A 20,478-nucleotide genomic window follows, 5' to 3' on the forward strand; every position below is an offset into this window, starting at 1 on the left:
ACGGGTGCCTCACATCACATGACTGAGCTCGGCCATATTACTGCGCTAATAATTAACTAGGACAGTTAGCGGATAAGAATGCGAGTCCTACTATAGGCAAGCAGCTCGCCGGTGGGATCTTGTCTTCATGCGTCAAATATTGGCGACAAGCATCCTGATATTGAACCTGAATTTCGTGAAGATGCCTTGACATTCCAATTAGATCCCCTGACTCTCTGCATTACCTATTCCTCAGAATGTTCGTCGATATTCAATCTCAGGCTTCCCATTGAAGACAAGACCTCCGATATGTCGGACGGCTCGCTCCAATTCCCTTGCAGAGTCATGCTGACGGATGAGGTGATGGAATCGTGATTTCTCAATGTAGGCCTCACCTTTTTCTCCACTAGATCGAAAGCATCTTTTCGAATTCTCTGAAGCAATCTGTCGAACATAACTTGTCGCCTTTCTTCTCCTCCATCGCCTTCGGAACGGAGGACATCAGGCAGGCGCCAGCTGATGTAAAGGTTCTTATGACTGCTCCGGTGCTCGACGCCGGACCGGTGCTCCTCGAAATAGTACTCGCAAAGCCTGCAGATGGGCTTGCTACTACCAATATACATCCAATCCTTGAAGAATCTGGTGGGCGAAACACTCCCAGCTGTTTTCTCGAGGTGATTGAGAAGCAAGATCTCTGAGTGAACAATGGGGCGAAAGTTGTCTTTCTGGTATTCTGTCTTAATCCTTTGGTCCAGATGCATGATTTGCAGGTCATGAACACATTCTCTAAACCTTTCGATGAGGTGTTCTTTGCGGGTCATGCGACCAACGATGCTTTCGGCGGTCATACTCTTGTTCCGCCCTGGACACTTGTTCGGCTGACTTGATGGACAGGCCAAGATTTCGAAGTTACGGAATATCTCAGGCCAATTGTCCTTTGCAAGAATGAAGAACTCAATATCCTTGCAATATGACAGAAGGCGGTTAACCATGTGTCGCGTCTCGGGCCAACAAGCAGAGGAATTGCTTGTTACTCCATTCAGACGAATTCCTGTGGCTCGTTGGTCGATGTGTCCCCAAACCTCCGACGCTTTCAAGCTTATCAGATTGTGGAGAAGGATATTACATCTGTGCAGGTCTGTGGCATTCTCCTATTAGGTCAACCACTCCTGAATACACACCCTTGAATGCAATTGGATGGGACATTGCTAACACTGGGACTGGGTAGCCATTCTGGCATGGTGAAATCCAAGTAGGTCTAGAGTCCTCCTCAGGGCTTGGACAGTTGAGTTCTCTATCGAAATACCATAAGTTAGTTGCACCTGAATGCTGGCTGACCATTGTTCCGCATTTCGACCTACCATCTCGGTTATTGTCGATGCAAAGCTGGATTTCTGTTTCGAGTCTACTCATATAGGAGTTGATTCTAGGTCTGTTGAACCAGAGCACTGCGTTGAGCAAGTCCTTGCGCAGCTCCGAGACGTTTCCTGACGTTGATGCCCTGTCAACTCGCTCGAGTAGATGTCGAATGTAAGCTCTAATATTTTCAAGATCATTGTGACTTCGCTGATTTGATGCAAGGTGATACTCAACCTTTGCGCTCCCAGAACCGCGAAGCAACATGATTGAGGTTACAGTGCCGCCCCCGTTGCCCGGGATACTGTCGCAAACATGGGCTAGCTTGTATACAAATGCCTGGAAGATTTTCTTAACGTCTCCGCGATAGTTGAGATCTTCTGGATCGACAAACTCGGCCAGGTTTGTCATTTCATCGTTCAATGCTTTGAGGAGGACTAAGGGCTCATAGAACTTGTTGATGACTCGAGACTTCATCGAGATAAGTTCAGCTGTAGCAGCAATTAGCGTCGGTGAAATGAACATCTATACACAGCATCAAGAAACGCATTGTACAAACGTTGTTCGGCTGCAGCGGACATCATAGTGATGCGGCAAATGTTGCGAAAGGACCGTGGTAAGCAACTGCAAGTCGAAAGCACCAACCTCCTTCGGCGCGACTCTGATGTTGGCACTAAGGTAGCTACATTATATTCGCAACCTCATGAAAAGCGGAAAAATGTTGCGACAAGCAATGGCCGTAAATCACGGGACGAGGTGACCAAAGATGTTAATGCGATCGTTCTGGTATGCCTTAGGTACTTCGTGTATCAGCAGCAGGAGGCCATCCCACCATTCCGAGAAGTATGAGCTCGTCCCAACGAATTTAAGGTTAGACTTCCAAAGCTTTCGCGCCGGCCAGAAACAGGCCTTTGCGCTTCTTCACTTCATTGGTAAGCCTCTCCGCGAAGCTCGAAAGTCAGACTGATCTAGATAAGGTCCGAAGTGGTGATAGGCTTAAGTCTCGTGACATCAGGGGCTATTGATGTGTTGGGGAATCCGGTGCCGAGCATACCGGCCCGATGCAAACCCCACAGCATTTGCGACTTCCCTTGCGGCCGCATGATATGAATGTATATATCCTGACCATGGATCGTCGCCAATATTTCTGACACATTGAAATATCATCCTTCCTGCTCTAACCGCTGCCGGAGTAGACGTAATTTTCGTTCGCTAACGTGGTTGCGGCACATTTGATCAACTGGTATCATGAACTTTTCGATACCTCCTGAGCAATATGAGGATCTGGATAGCCCTAGCATGGTGCTCACTGAGCTTCCAGGCAGTGAAGGGTTTACGTCGATACCGTCAGATCCGGTGACTCCAGTCGATCTGTTGACTGAAACAGATCAGTTTTCGGTCCTTTTCCTTGACCCAACCCTTCAAGATATCGACGCTGAATTACCCTGCTACCGCGAGACCGACCATTTGGTTCAACCTACGGAGTATCCGATATACAATGAGGATGAAGTTCACATACACTGTGCTGGACATACGACCGACGTTCCGGTGATAAACAACGAGTATCCCTATGACACTCAATCACAGCCCATGATGTACACTCCTGGTCCTACCGTACAACCATACAATCTCTTCAATCTTGAAGAAGACATCCGGAGTGCTCTCGATGATCCTACTCCGACGACTTAGTTGCCGGATTTTCCACATGTTGCTGGCCTACGCTCGCCTCATCACGAGCCGGCTGGCTTCTGTTCAGGTACCTCCGAGGAGCATGGAAGGCCGACGTTTATCGTTCATGGTACTTCACCCCTCTCGCCGGCTTTGGACATGGCTAAAACCAAACTACTTAGTATCACAGCCAGGATATGTATTTTGCCTTAAGCACCAGAAGTGGTATGAGAAGGGTGACAAATTCAGGTGCGTCCGACTACTTCAACCCTTGCCAAACTTACACAATTTCTAACCTACCAATAGGCGACACGAGAGGCGACATGAAAAACGGGTCAAATGTCGTAGCGAAAAGTGCTGCAAGACATTTGCATCTACAAAGGAACGAGACGAGCACAGTTGGCGTTACCACAAAAGGTGGGCCAGGAAGAACAAGGTACCTGATCCAAGGCGACGTTGCCGTGTTTGTCGAAGACAACTATCAAAGGCGTGCTATATCAAGAGACATTTGGAACGATCTCCTGGCTGCAAAGTAGTCCTCGGCGGATTGCCTACCAAGGATCAAACTACCATGCTGTCTGATTCAGAGGACGGCGGATGTTGAGAGGGAGAGTTTCTGTCTGCGGGGCTTCAGAGCTCAGACAAGTCGCCAACTGCGTACCCGTATAGGGGCTCGTGTGATTCGCTACATTTATTAGTTCCCCCCAAACTACATTCAATTCAGTTGGTCTGATTCCCGAACCGGATCCGACGGCTCGGTCTCGCAATGGATTTGGAGTTTTGCCTACAAGCGATACGGATATACACGCGCAATTCCGCTGTGTACCTACTTAGCTAATGTAAGTCTTCTTTTGCTGGTAGTTATGTAAATGAAAGAAGACTGAACATCATAATTCCAGACTAATTTTCGTTTTCCATGAGAGCGAGTGGCATGCCTGAGCCTGAAATCCTCAACCTGATTGTATTGACCGAATAAGTCCTCAAGGACTACTGGTCAGTGAATGACTTGCCCAGCAGTGACGGTACCACGCCGTTGATACCGTAGAAAGGAAAGATCGCAAATGGGGGCCCTCGGATCCCACGGCATGCAGGATTACTTAAGGATACTGACGATGGCACACCGGCATTTCGAACCTACTCCTGGTCATCGTTCCTTGCAAGTGACGACTCAGATACACCAGCAACACGAGAGCGATTCAAGTTGTTCCGGGATCCTGGAAGCCGACCCTGACCACCAGCCCTGTCGCACTGAGGAGACGAGAGATTTTGCTAGATGAATGTAGGCAGTATGATGGAATGAAAAGATTTCGGATCCAAGTACGGATGATGGCCCTGCCAACTCACTCAACTTTGAAAGTCCACAAAACCGTCTGCGTTCTGACTTTGGCCATCATCGATAGCATTGTACTCGTCAAACTGGAAATGAAACCAGCTCCGGAGTTCACAGTAAGAAGGAAACATATTTCGCGGCGGAAGGCAGTGAGGGTCGCCGAGATTTCATTGGATTCTAAATGACGAGCAAAATGCAGTATACGCGTATTGTAGGTGCCGTGCTTGAGATTGCAATTAAAGTGAAAACATTCATTGTAAGAAATATCCACATGTAACGCTATGAATGGCAACTTTCCAGAACAAGGTTTGTCGATCGTGGAACAACTTCTCGAGGAAAACACGAGGACTGACTCGGACCATCCCCCGATGTTATTCCAGGGAGGGCGATCACTTATTGCTCTTTGCTGAGTTGAACAAGAGCTATAGTTGACCTATAAATATTGAATATATCCAAGCTGACTATCCCTTCTCTTATAGTCTTTCAGTAGAACAGTTTTCACGTCATTGATCGGGTATTGGTTTCAATTATTGCTCCGAGGTCAGTGCATTAACCGAACCAGCGCTGACGGGACACCTCACGAATTCCTCCTCAATATAGAACTGAAAGAAATCTACCTACCCTCTAGTCGAAATACTTCCTCCGAATCGCAATCATGAAGTTCCCCACGATCGTCGCCGCCATCACCTTGGTCGCCTCTGGCGTCCTTGCTACTGCGTCCGAGGGCAGCAACCTCGTGCGTCGCGACTGCTACGACTGCCACTACAAGTCTTTCGATGCCGGCCGCTGCGATGGAAGCTGCAGCAGCTCGGAGGCTGAAGGAAGCGGACAGCTTTGCCGGAAGTGCATCAGTGGCTGCCCTGCCACGACCGACGCCGATCGCGGAGCCACGCCCGCCGTCAGTTGCTAGATATTCCGAGTGGTCTAGCCATCGGGGAGATTTAGTTGAGAAGAGGTCTAGATGGGAGAAGATCGGAGGACTCGCGATTTTAATACCAATTCTGTGCCCAAATTTGAATGGTTTCCTTGGAATTACTATGCTACCATACAGATGTAAGAAATCCGGTAAACAATCTCGATCACAACAATATTGGTATTTAACCTAGACTGAGCACTCATGTGAAGCCGTAACCTTAGAAGATCGCCCATTCAGCGAATTTTGCCATTCTGAGCTGGTTGAAAACCTGATCGTCGAACAGGAAGCTCCCCGACGAAGCCATCTCAGTGGCACCAAGGAACCAGACACGGCAATACTCACTCCTGACAGGACTCGTGACCATCATCTCGAATACAAGACCGTTATTACGCGCTTGAATATCTTTCACTAGCATACCAACCATCGCATGACAGGGTACATTTTTCTGATGTGGACCTCACTTTCCAGAAAGTTGATACCATCAATCATGCAGAAAACGAGACCTGAACTAATTCGCCCTACGAGTTTCTCGAACACCGTTCATAGGACCTGTATATCAAGATATTGAACGACGTGCAAGCTGGCCTCCGTCAGGAAATCCATGTCGATTTGCCCATTTGAAGACAGCAGGATCTGTGGGATCAGGGATCTTAACAAGCCGGTAGCGCCCGGAAGTGGCCCCTCCGGATCGCAGTGAATCCGGCAAAAGAAGGCCAATGGAAAAGCGTGATACATGCGGGAAATTGTGCGAGCCAGTAGGGAACACATGTAACTCAGAGTCGAAACAACATCCGTGTGCAGTACATCAAAGTCCATGCCGCTGAGTACTAGGACTTGAGAGTTCGTAGATTTGGACCAATTTTGAAAAGTTTGATCTCGTTTGATCGAGGTTAGCCGGCCTTGTTTCTGAGGGCTTAGTGAGTTACCCACAAAGAAAACAAGTTCCGATTCTTTCTGTATACTGGAAAGCGCCTGGTTCTCAGCGTTCGCTAACAGCCCAAATCCGGGCGTCGACAGTAGCATGGAACCCGTGACTCTAGGCATAGAGAGAGTGACATAATAGTTGATCTGTTGCTGCGGCTGTGGATGGTGCTGGCTAGTCTTGGACCTCAATGCTTCGAGCGCCTCCTTTTGCCCTGTTGATAGAGTCAGTAGAACAATGCTAAAAGACACGCTACACCCGTAAAAGAAACATTGATCTTCTCTTTCAAGGCCTTGAACACGAGTCTCAAGCTATCCCATTGCTTCAAAGGACCTTTGAAACCCTTCTGTGTGTTTCTCAGCCTCGGCCGCTTTGTTGCGTGACTCCTCTCTCTGGAACTATTGGACCTGTTCCATGGTCCTCCTAGCGGTGAGCACGTTACTAGCAACATCGTCAAGCTTTAGATGGAAGCATGCTCTGACCGCATCTTCGAGTTACGCCGAAGTCTTCTCGATACACGTGGTTATCCTTTTTTCGCAGCTCAGAACCGTACTCTTCTCCGGCGAAGACCGACTTGACACCTGCTCTGAAGCCCCCAAAGCCTCTAACATGGGTTGGCGAAAGAAAAAAGAACGGCGTTCTCCACCCAACGTCAATGAGCAAAACATACCTCTCATAGGCTTTTCGAGCCTTGATACCATTGCCTCAATCGCCTCAAGCACTGTAATATCTTACGCCTCCACGGCGTGCCGAATGCGCGGTGACCACTCGTAAAGCCGGGCGTAGGTCTTAGTGGCATCAATCTCATGGACCAAAGCATCTAAAGAGTTTAGAACAATGCCAACTAACTCACGATGACGACTTGCAGCCTTCGTCACGTCGGGAGAAGACTTCAACGTGACATCGTCCTCGGGCATCACTTGCACCACAAACTAAGGTAGTTTCAGACCACCACATATTGGACTCCAGCAGTCTCCACTTGGCATCACCTCGATGAGCATCACCTCGATGAGAAACTCGACTGGACGAGATGATCGTGTGAATAGTTGGTTCCTGCAGCCGAATGAATTCTTCTGTTTCTTGTACTTGTCAGAAATAGCTCCCGCCTCCGCCATCACATCCTCCCATGAGTTTGTATTGCGTCGTATCTGCATTGACGTCGTTTGGTGTGATCTTGAAAGAAAACCTTCGATGAACCCGTCGAACTGTTGTTTCATGGTTTCGAGTCTTGCCGGTGAACATAGTAAGTTAGCACCCTTCGCTATAGTGTTGGAGCCGAGAAGCAAGAGACCTACGCTGTTGAAACCGATGGTTTCTGCAATTTCCAATATTGTGATCGAGTATTCACGCAGAGTCTTCCGAAGACCAACAATGTATCAAACTTCCTCATGGCCGTCGACGGCACAACCTCAACAACAGCAGCAGCAGCCGCAAGCATGTTATCAACCGCAGCCTTCAACGGTACAGACACAGACACCACCCCAAAACATGTTCTCCGCGCAGTAATCCGGTCATACTCAAGCACCTCTTCAGCCACAGCAAGCTTATCATCAGTCTGGATTTCCTGTGGGGTCTATGCCCAGTGGTTTCGAACAGCAAACACCTAGGTCATCACTTCAGTAGCCAGACTTTGAAAGTATGCAACAGCCAGTCGCACAGGCCCAGGCTGCTGAGAACTCAAGCCTTCAGGGGGTTTCAGGTTCATCACAATGGCTGGCGCCTTCGCTAATGTTGGAGGAAGAGGGGTGGAGTGGAGGAAAAGGATTTCCCGGGAAACAACAAGGAGATGCTCGGGAATTTATTCGTTGTCCCGTTTACTGGCATTTCTGGATGCAGGTTCCATAGCTGGTACACGAGCTTTTCTTAGTTACTGCTCATTGGAATTTGTTTATTGTGATTTGCTTCAAAATGCCTAGCAGATCATGTTCCTGCGTGGGCCAAGCCGAATCGTGTCAGGAAAAGCTTAAGGCCCTAAGCAGTACCTAACATACCTCCTTGTAACAAAGCGTTCCACTCTCAGTCTCGGTCCAGGCTGGAGGTACGAGTGCTTGTATGGTACAAGGTACAGCACTTGATGCACTGCGATACTACGTAATTCCAGGATATCGAGGAGTGTCAAGTGAGTGTTATGAACGCCTAAAAGGCATCACTGCAGTGAATAAATCGGAGAAAAACTCTACCAAGTAATGCTTAAGGTTCTGAGGTACCTGCAAACGCCGAGTCGGTCATATTGGATTTCTGGCGGCGTGTGAGCTTGTCAAGCTATCTGTCGCATTCAGTAATGGAGAGTGGATCGCAGGTCCATGCTCGACTCTGTTTCAAGCTGACTGTTGGTATCTTTCAATATGATATCTCCAGTTGCCGAGATTGGTATAATCCATCCTTCACCGACTCCTCGACTGTTGACAGTCGTGAGATAAGAATGGTAATCGTATCGTTTCTAGCATATTGTTGAGCAAGGAAGCAAATAGGTAACAAACATCATGCTAATAGGATTGATTAGCAGTATACATCGGATTATTGCTACTTGTTTTTCATCCGTACCACCCATAATTCCCAGCAGTGCAGACATACGGATCATATCCCTGGGGCTCTTTTTATTACATGTCATAGCTCTAATTGGAACCACTCGGTAGTGAGAAAATTGCCTTAGCCCCCCTCCTCAACACATCAGTATCTCCCCATTCGAGGCCCATTCGGCTCAGGTGTTGCCCTCGAAATAGTGTATTCCGTCGTGACGACAATCTTGTTTGGGTCAACATCAGGTTGGTGCCGCCTTGCCCTCATCGATTGCCGGTTGCTATTAACGGGTTCTGCTGCGACTTCAGCAATGTTCGAACCTTGTGGCAAGTAAGGACTCTGGGGCTTATCGGTAGAGCCAATCGAGGCTTCCTCTCCGCCGGCGATATTCTTCTCTACACTACTAGAGACTATGTGTTCGTCCGATCCCCAGGTGGTCTCGTTTGGAATGGAGAGCGGGTGACTTCGGGGTCCCTGCTTCCCTGGGTAGCTGCCCAGGCGATAGCCCTGACTGTCCCCCATGGCGCCGCTCTTGTTTGTACTCGCATTGCGGCTCTTGTCGATGACGCTTTTGAAAAGAGGGTAGACCATGGGCATGTTGGTGAGCACTACTGATACGAAGGACTCTCGTACAGACCAGTAGCCTGATTGAGCGGGGTCGGTGTCGCCGACCTGGGGAAGAAATGCTGTTAGTAAATGTCTGAAGCACCTACAACCTTGACGACGTTAACTTACTGTGAGGATAGAGACGCAACGGAGGATACCAAAGGTCATCTCGAGGAAGCCACCGCTGAACATGATCATGAGGGTGACCTTCTTCCTCCAGGGAAGATGGGACTTCCACACCATCTGGGTCATGTCAAATCAGCTCCCGAATCACCTATCAACTATGTCTCGATGCGCAACATACCGGCAGCGGGATAGCCATCAAATAAAAGTCCGTTACCGTGTTCTAGTCAAGCGTCAGTGATGCAGTGAGGATCTGTTGCAAACTGAACGCAACTTACCATGGCCATGACAAAGGTAGTCTGTAACACGGAAACGGCAGGCATACAAGAGTCTATCTTCAGTCAGTGCAATCACTTTCTAGGATGGAAGTTGTAACTTACTTCCCGGTGATGGGTTGATCTGCCATTGGTTCTGGAATGGAATGCACTTCATGAATGCGACTAGAAGACAGGCGACGTAGGTGATGGGCATGATAATCATCGCCCAGAAGATGACTCGCTTCATCTTGTGAACACCATCACTACCAACCATTAGCACCGAAAGGTTCGATCTCGAAGAAGGATTGTGGGTTTCGCTCACGTGAGACGAGAGTAGTAAACTACCCAACATGCCTTCAACAGCCATAGCAGAGTCGTGTACAGCAGAAGACCAATGACATGCGTCTTGGAGCCATTGACGCGCAATAACCACTCTGGTGACGCCGGATCTAGAGCAGCTCGTTGATCGTCTGTCATGCCATTGTTGGCGAACCCTTTCCAATACGCTACGACGAAATATGCCGCGACCGATTCTGCAGTATAAACCAGCTATCGGAGAGATTAGTCAAGTGTAAGTTCAATATTGACTTAGTCACGAAAATGCTTACAATTGCTAGAAACATCAGAGCGTCATCCCAAGCAAACTTCCTCCATCCTAAGGTAGAGGCTCGGCTGTAATATCGTAATCCGACTACGAGATAGGCAGCACCCTGCAAGCCCCAGACCTCCTGGATGAATGCGTTTGCTTCAGCGGCGGACATCTTGTCCTCAAACAATAAACTTAATGAGAAGAACAGCCAAAGATGAAAACAAACAGAAGCATAGCCGGACCCAGCAGCTAAGTCAGATGAAAGGAGATTGAGCGGGAAATACAAAGTGTAAATAACAACCCGACAAAAACTCTCAGCAGATGTCGACGCGATGACCTTGAGCATGTAGCCCCGTGCGCCTGGGAGCTTGAATCGCTCATGTGTCACTGCTCTTCTTTCTCCTTAAGGGCCTTGTGCCTGTTCCCTGCTCGGTGCTCCTGGTTCAGTGTTCACAATATCTAGCAAGTTCCATGCCGATCGTGAGGCCATTGCAGGGGAAGGTCTGAATTGGGTGCTTATGATGTACAGTCCATCTCTCGGGACTGAGGGTGGTTAAGGCACGAACGGTGTCAGCGTACGGACTGCTCCGTTTGCTCGCATCCTCGACGGGTCAAGGGGATATCGTCACGGAGCCCGCTCCGCTTTCGATAACGACGGTGGCATAGGAGAACTGCCCCAGTCGTTTTCCACTCTGGATACCACATGAGGACCAAACCGTCCGATCGAAGGTTTGCTCGGGGAACCGGAGGGCCAGCCGGGAACGTTGGTCCTCCCCAGAGCCACAGGTGATCTAGGCTCGCCGTTGGTTAAAACCGAGACCTGTGGCGCTACGCCATCATCATTTCTGAACCAATCCGTACTGAAGCTAGGTTTTAGACAGTTCACTAATCGAGTCCAGTCAGCAGAAATTCTCCTTTGGAACTGGCGGACTGTGACGGGTGAACATCATTCATCATTAGTGATGTCTTGAACCCTGGTGGCTGGTCTAGGATAGTCTTCAACATCCAATGCGGCTCCCCTGAGGTTCTCCTTGTTATATTGCATGAAACAGCATTTTACAAAGTTCCCACGACCCTGGAGCCGTCTACCCGCGTTGCGCGCTTCCGGCTTCTGTTTGCCTGCCTCGCTTGCGGTGCAAATAGGACATAACGCACTTATGTTCTGTCATATTTCTTTGCGGCCCAATGGAACTGTAGGAATGTCAATCTCGAGGTCTTGGCCGCATTGAAGCCCTGCTGGGAACCCAGTCGCTCGGACGCCTGAGGTGCAGCATATCATTCCATCTTCTTTCGGGGCCCCAGTCGCAGGAGCACTGATCAACGCCTCGTAATGTCGGGAGCTATTCACCCTTTTTGCAACTCTGGGTTACCATTTGGAGTGTTTTCGCCAGAGTGACTCCAGTGTGATAATACAATGTGACGAGTCAGTTCGAGATCCAACGACGGCAATGAGTGGTATTCGAGCTGTAAAAAGGTGGTAACTCTGTGGATACGGACGTGGTAGAGCACGAATCAAGATCTTGTCGATGCGAGAATCTGCAGATAATTCTGCCCAGGGTTTGTTCTCCATAGTGGAAACTGCTGCTCAAGGGTCCCGGGGTTTGATACCTACTCCATTCCGTAATTGGAGAGACAACGTCGTCCGTACGCGAATAAGCGTTACAACGAACTCTTAACTCGCGCAATACCGCGCCCGTCAATCGGGACCTTGTCGCGGCAATAGTCCGACTGTTATCAAATCTTGAAGAAATCGTCGTTTACCTCTATCAATGTGCCCGTCCCATCAACTCGTCCCTGCAACGGAAGAATGCCACGTCAACCAGCCATTTAACGTAACTGCCGGTGGGATCGCCGATACACCGCGGTCTCGAGATGCACCACCGTCCACAATTTACGGTTACGGTTGGCTTCTGACCCAACGACGGACCCATCATTAACGGGCGGGCTAGTGGAGGAGCCGTTCCGTGGTCTCCACGGGTTGCGAATCCGTCTCCCCAACGTCGGCGAGAAGCGCGTGAACCTTCGAGTCGCATCGAGGGTGTACTTCGTAGGCGATATCACCCGAAGCACATCGCTTAGCCATTTCCTTAACCATGGTGTTGGGACCCCCTCCACGTCTAACGGCGCGCCATTCTAACCGTTGATAAAGGGCCCATAATCCATATGAATGGCGCACGGACAAGTATCCTGCTTTTCCATTTCGGTTCTGACTCGAGCCAGAAAGGGGAACAGATCGCCCACCATACATGGCTCCAGGGCCCATCAACACCGCGCCCTTGTCCGCGGGACGCTCCCGGGTGTTGGAGTGACGAGCCCAAGGTCCCAGCACCGCGCCGTTGAAGACCCCCGCAGTCTTTTTTGGAGATGGTGGTACAGGATCCTGCTCCTCTGTCGCATCAAACCCATTGCTCAACCAACCATTGCACCCATTGGGTTGGTCTGGCAGAGAAGTAGAGCTCATTGAATGGGAGTGGGGAGGTCCAGCCAAAAACTCTCATCAAGGGGTCGCTCTCTCGAAGACGAGTCAAGATGCTGACGGGCCCCGCGACGTGAGCATATGCGAGCCATCCCGCTTCGTCTTGTCAACGCACAGCTCGCACTCTCTTTTCCTCGCTTTTCCACATTTCCTGAACGCCTGAACGCCAAACTCTAAACCTCAAGTTTGTAAACGCCGTGCCGGACGAAGCCAAGCAAACATGGCCACTTCCGAATCGAACGTAGATGTGTAAGCCTCCTCACAGACAGCCTGCTTAACATAGGTATTGCCCACAAGCATGCGCAATATCTCACTAACCTCACGTCTCACAGGCTCATCATTGGCGCGGGCCCTGCGGGGTAAGTTCAAGCAGCGCGACATGACGCTTTCTTTTCCCCAAACGCTCGGTGCCAGTGGGCTGACGATTGTGAATGCTGGCGCAGGTTGATGGCAGCTGCCTGGATGGCGCATTGCGGCGTTAACGCTCGTATTGTCGACAAGAGAAACACAAAGATCTTTTGCGGCCAGGCCGATGGACTCCAATGTCGCAGTCTAGAGATCTTTGACTCGCTCGGCTTCGCAGACCGGGCCTGGAAGGAGGCCAATCACATGATTGAGGTATAGTTTACAACTGACACTCTGTTACTGAATGTCTCACACTAACTTTTTTATCAGATTTGCATGTGGGTATGTGATCAATTTCAGCATCAGCTCATGGCAATTGGCAAAGACAAACACTCACAGCTATTAGAACCCCGGCAATGATGGTATAATTCGCCGCAGCGACAGAATCCCAGACACCATCGTCGGCCTATCACGCTTCCAGCAGATCGTCCTCCAGCAAGGTCGCATCGAACGGTTCTTCCTGGAGAATATCAAGAAGCACTCCAAGGACGCGATCAAGGTTGAACGCGGGGTTCTTCCCGAGTCCCTTGAGATTGATCTGTCCAAGGTTGACGATGATGCCGCCTACCCAGTGACAGTCAAGCTTCGCACACTTAATGAGGAAGAGTCTACCCCTCCTCAGGCTGTTAACGCGAGCAAGATCCCTGACGGTCTGTTCCGGAGCAACTTGATCCGGGACGATGATGAGGCAGACTTGATTAAGAAGGCCCAGGACAGAGCCGGCGCAAGTGAAATTGTTCACGCCAAGTATGTCATTGGCTGTGATGGTGCTCGCAGTTGGACTCGGAGGGCCCTAGGATTTGAGCTCGACGGAGAGGCTACAGATTTCATTTGGGGTGTCATGGACATTATCCCCATCACTGACTTCCGTATGATCTCGCTTTTACTATTCCTATTTTTGTGCAATGCTAATACCTGAGCCCAAACAGCCGATATCCGCATGCGATGTGCTATTCACTCCGCCGAGAACGGCAGTTTGATGGTCATCCCCAGAGAGAACAAGCTCGTCCGACTCTACATCCAGCTTAAAGAGGTCGCCCCGGATGCATCCGGAAGAGCAGACCGCTCCAAGATCACGCCCGAGCTCATTTTCGGCGCTGCGCAAAAGATTCTCAGCCCGTACAAGATTGAGTACGAATACTGCGACTGGTGGACCGCATACCAAGTGAGTTCGACATCTTGCTTGTACAGTTTAATGATGTGATGGCCTTTGCTTACATGTTGTACCAGATTGGTCAAAGAGTAGGCACCGAGTACGATGCCCACGGCCGTGTCTTCCTCGCCGGAGACGCCGTCCACACCCACTCCCCCAAGGCCGGCCAGGGTATGAACGTGTCCATGCAAGACACATACAACCTCGGCTGGAAGGTCGCCCTGGCCGCCAAGGGCATCGCGAAACGCAACATTCTTAACACATACCAGAGCGAGCGCCGCCGCGTTGCCCAAGACCTTATCGAGTTCGACCACCGCTTCAGCCGGCTGTTCTCCGGCCGCCCGGCCAAGGACGTCCTGGACGAGGAGGGCGTCAGCATGGAAGTCTTCAAGGATGCCTTCCTCAAGGGCAATTTGTTTGCTTCCGGTCTTTCGGTTGACTACGGTGCCAGCAATCTGGTCGTCAAGGCCGGCGATTCGCTGAAGCAGGGCGATGGTAGCAAGGTGCTCAAGTCTGTCGCCTCCATCTCCGAGGAAGACTTCAAGAAGAGGCAGGCGCTGGCCACTGGCCTTCCCGTCGGTATGCGCTTCAACAGTTTCAAGGTCCTGAACCAGGCCTGCGCTCGCCCCTGGCACTTCCAGGAAAGGCTCAAGGCTGACGGCCGTTTCCGCGTCGTGCTGTTCGCGGGTAACATCCTCGATGCGTCCCAAAAGGCTCGCGTAGACAAGTTCTGCGCAGCCCTCGACGCCCCCGAGCACTTCCTTCGCAAGGCCACGCCTACCGACGCTCCCAATGACAGTGTCATCGAGGTTTTGACTATCCACTCCGCGAAGCGCACTGATACGGAGCTGCTGAGAGACTTCCCTGACATCTTGCATCCTTTTGATTCGCACACCGGCTGGGACTACAACAAGGTTTACGTTGATGATGAGAGCTATCACGAAGGCTTTGGAGACGCCTACAAGAACTACGGCGTCGACAAGCAAAGGGGCTGCGTTGTGGTTGTGCGACCTGACCAGTACGTTGCGTGGATTGGTGAGCTCGAAGACTTTGACGATTTGCAAAAGTATTTCGAGGGATGTCTGGTCTTGGACCAGCCAGCTACAAATGGAGTTAATGGCACGAACGGGACTTCATTGCCGGTCCGCTAAAGGTGCATGGGCTCTTAGCCGTCGGCATCTGGGGCCAAAGCAGGTAGCTCGTAGCTCACTGAGAGATCGTGTAATTAAGTACTTGAAGATGAGATCGTAATCAACCGCTGCTGACGAACTAATTCGCGAGACTTGAATTTGACCGAGTGCAACTCGTTTCCACCGATGAAATGTCACCCAATGTAGCATTGGGCTTCGGATAGTTGTCCTAAAAGTCTGACGGTTCATTCTATATTCTGACGAAAATCACTCAATGGTAAGTAGCAAGACCAGTCTTATTGGAGCGTGAAGCTTCTCCATTCTATACTTACATTCTGGTAATCTTCGTTCTTGTACAAATCTCGGTGTAATCTTGAAGAGAGGCAATGATGACCACCACCATTCGGAATCTTCCGGCCCTTGCTACCTATGCGTTAGCTGATCATCTTCAGGGGCTCTAGCCCTGTTAGCTCTGTCTCACTAGGAGGCGCCGCTCCCCTCACTCTAACAGTGAACCTTATAAGCCCCCCGCTGTGGGGGTACGGGCGCTACTGAGTGAGGAAGTTGCCGAGGAATTGAATGTTGAATATCGGGTTTGGAAGGGGTCGAGGAGGGTTCAGTTGCTTGCGGGAAGTGATGTGGTTTTAGTTGTCAAGTCGGGCACGTCTGACTTCAAGCCAGTCCACATGTGCAACAACACGCATTCCTTTGAATTTCGCAACGTTTACCAGAACGTACCTGGTATACCAATGGCGTAGGCAGTTTCCCTGGAGAACCGTCCGTTATTTCGCAATTTTCATCTCAACTATGCTCAAGGTTCTTACTTTACTCAAATGCTTATTCATATTAAGATCTGGAGACTCAGACCTCTTCATGTCTCTGGTGTCATTCAAGCGCGATGCCTGCCATCCGATAGCCAAGACGGTGCTTCCCCTGTTGCAGAATGCCGCTAAAAGATCACAGACCCTCAGCCTTAATCAAAAGTACTATGCTTCACGGGAGATGTGCGCTGATGCCATTCGTCCTAGAGTATCATATTGAAACAGCCTCGGTCAATTGCCTCATTTCTCATTTGAGAGAAACGCCTCGATGTTGTTCGGAGAATTAGACGCCGCTTTTCACTCGAAACAGTGAGCGATCTTCTCTTTAGCCCCTCAGTGTCGACCCTCACCACAAAGCTTACTCAAGGACTTGAGGACAGGAACACAACGCATTGACACTTCAAGCCACTCGCACTGACGGTAATCATCACACCATCGACTCCCGGGGTGAATCTCCCGCGCCTTGTCCTGGTCTAGAACTCGTCGAGCCTCGAGAGGGATCTAGGATCTGGAGCAGCCTTCCGTCACCAACATCACCACATAAGGCGCTTCCCGTTGAAGATCCCGACACCGCTTCCCACTCCACCCCCAGGATTATTGAGCTTACTCGAATTGAGCAACATCCATCAAACAACCATCCCCCCCACTAATGGCGCAAGTATGTGCAAATGAGGAAAACGCTGCGACCTCCGTCCGTCTAAGCGCTCATTCCATGTCGGTTTGGATGTCTAGTTTCTCTGAACTGCCCAAGATCAACTTCCACATGACGCTATTTTCAGTGTTCAACCATGTCGCATTACTCTCAGCCCAGGAAGGTTACCTCTTTATCGGTGATTTCACGGTCTTCCAACAGGTCTGACGAATGCCTATCCAACACTGTGAGGTGCGAGACTATAGCCAGCTAGAACCCTTGATACACGTATATAAGTCGGGAACATCTTCCGCCAAGTCATTGAAATCCCTCCTCTCATCATCGCATCACCTTCCAGAGCATTCTTTCATTCTTCTTCACCTCGAAGCAAGTCTTCCATTCTATTCTTGGCACCACGCACAACATTCACTTACACTCTCATTTCTTTCAACTATAACTATCTTTCAAAACGATTCAAGTCAAACCCAAAATCTCTCAAAAATGAAGGGCACAGTGTTCGCCACCGTTCTCGCCGCCTTCTCGGCTGGCGCCTTGGCTCACAAGGGCGGCTACAATAGCCCTACTCAAACCACCGGTGGCCAATCCGGAGGCAAAACCGGAGCCAAGTCTGGTGGCGGCGGTGGATATGGACTCCCTGGCTCCGGCGGCTCCGGCGGTAGCGGTGGCAGCGGAGGTCTGAGTGGCATTCTTCCTACTGGACTGCCTGTCGGAGGCGACAGCCAGGGTGGAATTGGCGGTCTTCTCGGCGGCGGTGGCAGCGGCAACGGCAAAGGCAATGTTCTTCCCACTGGCCTTCCCACTGGTGGTGAGGGCGGTCTCGGAGGCCTTCCAGGTGGCATTGGTGGTGGCCTTGGTGGTGGGAGCGGCGGTAACGGAGGCCTGAGTGGCATTCTTCCCACCGGTCTGCCCATCGGTGGAGGTAGCGGAGGAGGCAGCGGCGGTGGAATCGGCGACATCCTCGGGGGTGGTAACGGCAAAGGCAATGTACTTCCTACCGGGCTCCCAATTGGCGGTGGTAGCGAGGGAGGATACGGAGGTGGCGGCAGCGGCAGCGGCGCCGGCGGTATCGGCGGTATTCTCCCCACTGGCCTTCCCCTTGGTGGCGAGGGCGGCCTTGGAGGTCTCCCTGGTGGAAGCGGCAGCGGCAGTGGCAGCGGCGGAATTGGAGGTGTTCTCCCGACTGGTCTCCCCGGCGGTGGTGAGGGCGGCATCGGCGGTCTCCTGGGCGGCGGTGGTGACAAGGGTCTTGTTCTTCCTACCGGCGGAAGCGAAGGAGGCATCGGTGGTCTGCTTGGTGGTGGAGGAAACGGCGGCATTGGCGGCAGTCTCCCTACCGGCCTCCCTATCCCGGGTATTGGTGGCAGCGGAAGCGGAAGCGGAAGTGGCGGTCTCCCCATCCCCGGCATCGGAGGTAGCGGTAGCGGTAGCGGTGGCAGTGGGGGCATCGGCGGCATCATCCCCACCGGCCTCCCCATCCCGGGAATTGGCGGAAGCGGAAGTGGTAACTCCCCCTCCGGCTTCGAGACCCGAGTCCGCACCACCACTGACAGCGGCGATGGCTACAATGCTCCCGCTGCCACCCCGGCCCCAGAAGATTGGTAAATAACGTAAATTGCTTATACTACCTTAGTAGAGCTAGTCCCAGATACTATTCAAATTGAAATAAGACCCTCAAGGAGAGAACCAAAGAAAATGACAATTTGTGACGCTCTCACTCTACGGAAGCCTCTTCACACCCGAATACCCGCACGCATAACGCTAACCGTTGCACCTTAGCTCCCATTCTCGGCTGCTTCATCATCCACCTCTCCAATCATACTGTAGCCATCATCACCCTCCTCAATTGGGAGATGACCATCCCCTTCGGCACGAGTGTTGAGACTCATCTCATTCAGCCAAATCGCAGCTTCCCCCATACTGGCGGTGTCGCTATGTGTATACCTAGGTAATCCCGGTGGCACACTGGTGTGAGTGTTTGAATCATAATTCTTTCCCACGGGCCGCTTCTCATCCAGCGTCCTCTTCACGTCATCGTGCACCCTCTCCGTAATTTTTTCAAGTAAATGCAGAGTCTTCGCGTCGGGAGCACCAGAGTTGGGCCCCTCAAACACCCCGGGGAGACACCAGTTGGGGTAAAGGTTGAAGTGAGACTTTCTCACTTGCACTCGGTCGGGGTGCGCAGCAAAATAGTATGAACAGAGCCTGCAAGTAGGTTTGCTGCTGCCAATGTACTTCCAGCTGTTGAAGTAATCTCTGGGATGCTGAAGATCGTGGCTCACCAGATAGCTGTGAACGAGGACTTCAGCGTGAACGCGCGGCCTGAAGGTGTGCTTGCTGATCTGTCTGAAAATGAAGTCGTCGAGGCCGAATTTTTGCATCTCGAGGGCTTGCTCAAGATAGAACTCCTGTTCCTCTTCATCGTCTGGAATCATGTTCTTGATGATGGATGTCGCCGTGAAAGACCTGGATCTAGCGATTGGTTTCGCAGCGTCTTTGCCGGATGGGATAGCGGTGAATTTGAAGTCTTGGAATAGGTTTGGCAAGCGTTCATTGGTACCTATCATGGCATCTGCTGCCTGACGGAAGGATAGAAGCCTTCCGAGGTAGTGTCTCAAGTCGCACCAGGCCTTGGAGCTGGTCATTTCTCCGTCTTTGGCGTTTTTCCTGATAGCCTGCTCGATCTCAGTGTTTCTCATCGAGAGAGCCATCTTGATGAGCTTTTCGCAGTCACTCAAAACTTTGCGAGGGTCAGCGGTCTTTCACTATAGACTGGTATTATTGAAGCAAAAATATGCAACTTTGATATCATTGTGACTTACATTTATTTTGAAAACTCTCCGATTCAAGACTGCGGGGGAAGTCCGCTTTCTCCTTCAGTTTCGAGAGCTCCGACATGAGGGCTACAATTACGTCAGCAATCTCGTAGTATGGGGGCGGAAGTTGAGAGATGGATTTCTCACTTTCTGGTGCTTTTCGCCTCCTACAATCGTCGATGCAGGCATCTATGGATGTATCCAGTGCTTTCAGGTATAAGTTCAGACGCGGAAGGTTGAATAACAGAATTTTCCACAGCACCTGTTTGACAAGTGTCTTTTGCTTAAGGCCGGTTGGGTTCTTGCCAACAAGAGTAAGAAGGCTCTCGGCAAATTCCTGGGTCTCAGATAGCTCATCCGCGTCTCTGTGATTGGATGCGAAGAGGTACTCTGGGCCATCGGGACCGTCGAGAACAGTGACCGAGGAGACTGTCTCGCCGCCGCGCCTGTTATCGCATATCTGGGCTAGCTTGTTGACGAAGAAGTGGAAGACCTGCGCTTGGGTCGCGAGGGAATTGTTGTCCACCTCTGGAATGCCGTTGAAGACTTCTTGCCCCAAACGACAGGCCTTTTGCAAGGCGTCCTCAAGGACGATAGGTTCGTAGAAGAGCTGGCGAGGATCTATACCAACGGGCTGGATTTCATGTGTGACTTGTTGATTCATGATTGCAACAGTCTGTTTGCGGGACTGAGTGAGGTACTGAGTAGGGATAATATGGAATCAAACGGTCCGAAGAGACGGTTGTGTTGATGGATGGGAGA

At 50.8% G+C, this 20,478-nt stretch overlaps 6 protein-coding genes across 6 annotated transcripts; 2 read left to right on the plus strand and 4 right to left on the minus strand.

The window, feature by feature from the left end:
* Positions 1 to 18: 18 nt before the first annotated feature.
* BDP55DRAFT_681578 (uncharacterized protein) lies at positions 19 to 2,198 on the minus strand. The gene is made up of 3 exons (XM_060576204.1): positions 1,341 to 2,198; positions 1,193 to 1,273; positions 19 to 1,117 (listed from the first exon to the last, which is right to left on the minus strand). The coding sequence occupies exons 1-3, from the start codon at positions 1,858 to 1,860 to the stop codon at positions 225 to 227; spliced, it is 1,494 nt and encodes a 497-aa protein (XP_060423490.1). The 5' UTR covers positions 1,861 to 2,198; the 3' UTR covers positions 19 to 224.
* A 3,591-nt stretch (positions 2,199 to 5,789) lies between these two features.
* On the minus strand, positions 5,790 to 8,400 carry BDP55DRAFT_637538 (uncharacterized protein; the record flags this gene model as incomplete). Its single annotated transcript, XM_060572995.1, has 8 exons — positions 5,790 to 6,385; positions 6,654 to 6,775; positions 6,907 to 6,991; positions 7,025 to 7,103; positions 7,161 to 7,398; positions 7,467 to 7,744; positions 8,163 to 8,218; positions 8,379 to 8,400. 8 exons carry the CDS (start codon positions 8,398 to 8,400, stop codon positions 5,790 to 5,792), a joined length of 1,476 nt encoding a protein of 491 aa, XP_060423491.1.
* Positions 8,401 to 8,528: 128 nt separating this feature from the next.
* Positions 8,529 to 10,509, minus strand: BDP55DRAFT_773095 (uncharacterized protein). Its single transcript, XM_060581163.1, has 7 exons — positions 10,286 to 10,509; positions 10,000 to 10,226; positions 9,801 to 9,940; positions 9,699 to 9,751; positions 9,602 to 9,643; positions 9,427 to 9,540; positions 8,529 to 9,363 (listed from the first exon to the last, which is right to left on the minus strand). Exons 1-7 carry the CDS (start codon positions 10,436 to 10,438, stop codon positions 8,842 to 8,844), a joined length of 1,251 nt encoding a protein of 416 aa, XP_060423492.1. The 5' UTR covers positions 10,439 to 10,509; the 3' UTR covers positions 8,529 to 8,841.
* A 2,480-nt stretch (positions 10,510 to 12,989) lies between these two features.
* BDP55DRAFT_681585 (phenol hydroxylase) lies at positions 12,990 to 15,806 on the plus strand. The gene is made up of 5 exons (XM_060576205.1): positions 12,990 to 13,360; positions 13,418 to 13,429; positions 13,494 to 14,016; positions 14,077 to 14,312; positions 14,378 to 15,806. The coding sequence occupies exons 1-5, from the start codon at positions 13,190 to 13,192 to the stop codon at positions 15,449 to 15,451; spliced, it is 2,016 nt and encodes a 671-aa protein (XP_060423493.1). The 5' UTR covers positions 12,990 to 13,189; the 3' UTR covers positions 15,452 to 15,806.
* A 1,577-nt stretch (positions 15,807 to 17,383) lies between these two features.
* Positions 17,384 to 18,505, plus strand: BDP55DRAFT_757531 (uncharacterized protein; the record flags this gene model as incomplete). Its single annotated transcript, XM_060580785.1, has 1 exon — positions 17,384 to 18,505. The coding sequence occupies one exon, from the start codon at positions 17,384 to 17,386 to the stop codon at positions 18,503 to 18,505; it is 1,122 nt and encodes a 373-aa protein (XP_060423494.1).
* Positions 18,500 to 20,469, minus strand: BDP55DRAFT_720395 (uncharacterized protein). Its single transcript, XM_060578469.1, has 3 exons — positions 19,864 to 20,469; positions 19,723 to 19,803; positions 18,500 to 19,640 (listed from the first exon to the last, which is right to left on the minus strand). Exons 1-3 carry the CDS (start codon positions 20,378 to 20,380, stop codon positions 18,676 to 18,678), a joined length of 1,563 nt encoding a protein of 520 aa, XP_060423495.1. The 5' UTR covers positions 20,381 to 20,469; the 3' UTR covers positions 18,500 to 18,675.
* Positions 20,470 to 20,478: the final 9 nt, after the last annotated feature.

This window comes from Colletotrichum godetiae, assembly GCF_030913485.1.
Source record: "Colletotrichum godetiae strain CBS 193.32 chromosome Unknown BDP55scaffold_69, whole genome shotgun sequence".
NCBI lineage: Eukaryota > Fungi > Ascomycota > Sordariomycetes > Glomerellales > Glomerellaceae > Colletotrichum > Colletotrichum godetiae.

Bases quoted from the DNA above. Each gene is read 5' to 3' on its own strand.
- BDP55DRAFT_720395 (XM_060578469.1), bottom strand. From the start codon at position 20,380: ATGAATCAACAAGTCACACATGAAATCCAGCCCGTTGGTATAGATCCT. The intron at 19,804-19,863 runs GTGAGAAATCCA...ACGTAATTGTAG, and splicing joins GAGGCGAAAAGCACCAGAAA to CCCTCATGTCGGAGCTCTCG. The intron at 19,641-19,722 runs GTAAGTCACAAT...ACCCTCGCAAAG, and splicing joins GGAGAGTTTTCAAAATAAAT to TTTTGAGTGACTGCGAAAAG.
- BDP55DRAFT_681585 (XM_060576205.1), top strand. From the start codon at position 13,190: ATGGCAGCTGCCTGGATGGCGCATTGCGGCGTTAACGCTCGTATTGTC. The intron at 14,017-14,076 runs GTATGATCTCGC...GAGCCCAAACAG, and splicing joins TATCCCCATCACTGACTTCC to CCGATATCCGCATGCGATGT. The intron at 14,313-14,377 runs GTGAGTTCGACA...ATGTTGTACCAG, and splicing joins ACTGGTGGACCGCATACCAA to ATTGGTCAAAGAGTAGGCAC.
- BDP55DRAFT_773095 (XM_060581163.1), bottom strand. From the start codon at position 10,438: ATGTCCGCCGCTGAAGCAAACGCATTCATCCAGGAGGTCTGGGGCTTG. The intron at 10,227-10,285 runs GTAAGCATTTTC...TCTCTCCGATAG, and splicing joins CTCTGATGTTTCTAGCAATT to CTGGTTTATACTGCAGAATC. The intron at 9,541-9,601 runs GTATGTTGCGCA...GACATGACCCAG, and splicing joins TGATGGCTATCCCGCTGCCG to ATGGTGTGGAAGTCCCATCT.
- BDP55DRAFT_681578 (XM_060576204.1), bottom strand. From the start codon at position 1,860: ATGTTCATTTCACCGACGCTAATTGCTGCTACAGCTGAACTTATCTCG. The intron at 1,274-1,340 runs GTAGGTCGAAAT...GTATTTCGATAG, and splicing joins CATCGACAATAACCGAGATG to AGAACTCAACTGTCCAAGCC. The intron at 1,118-1,192 runs GTTAGCAATGTC...AGAATGCCACAG, and splicing joins AATGGCTACCCAGTCCCAGT to ACCTGCACAGATGTAATATC.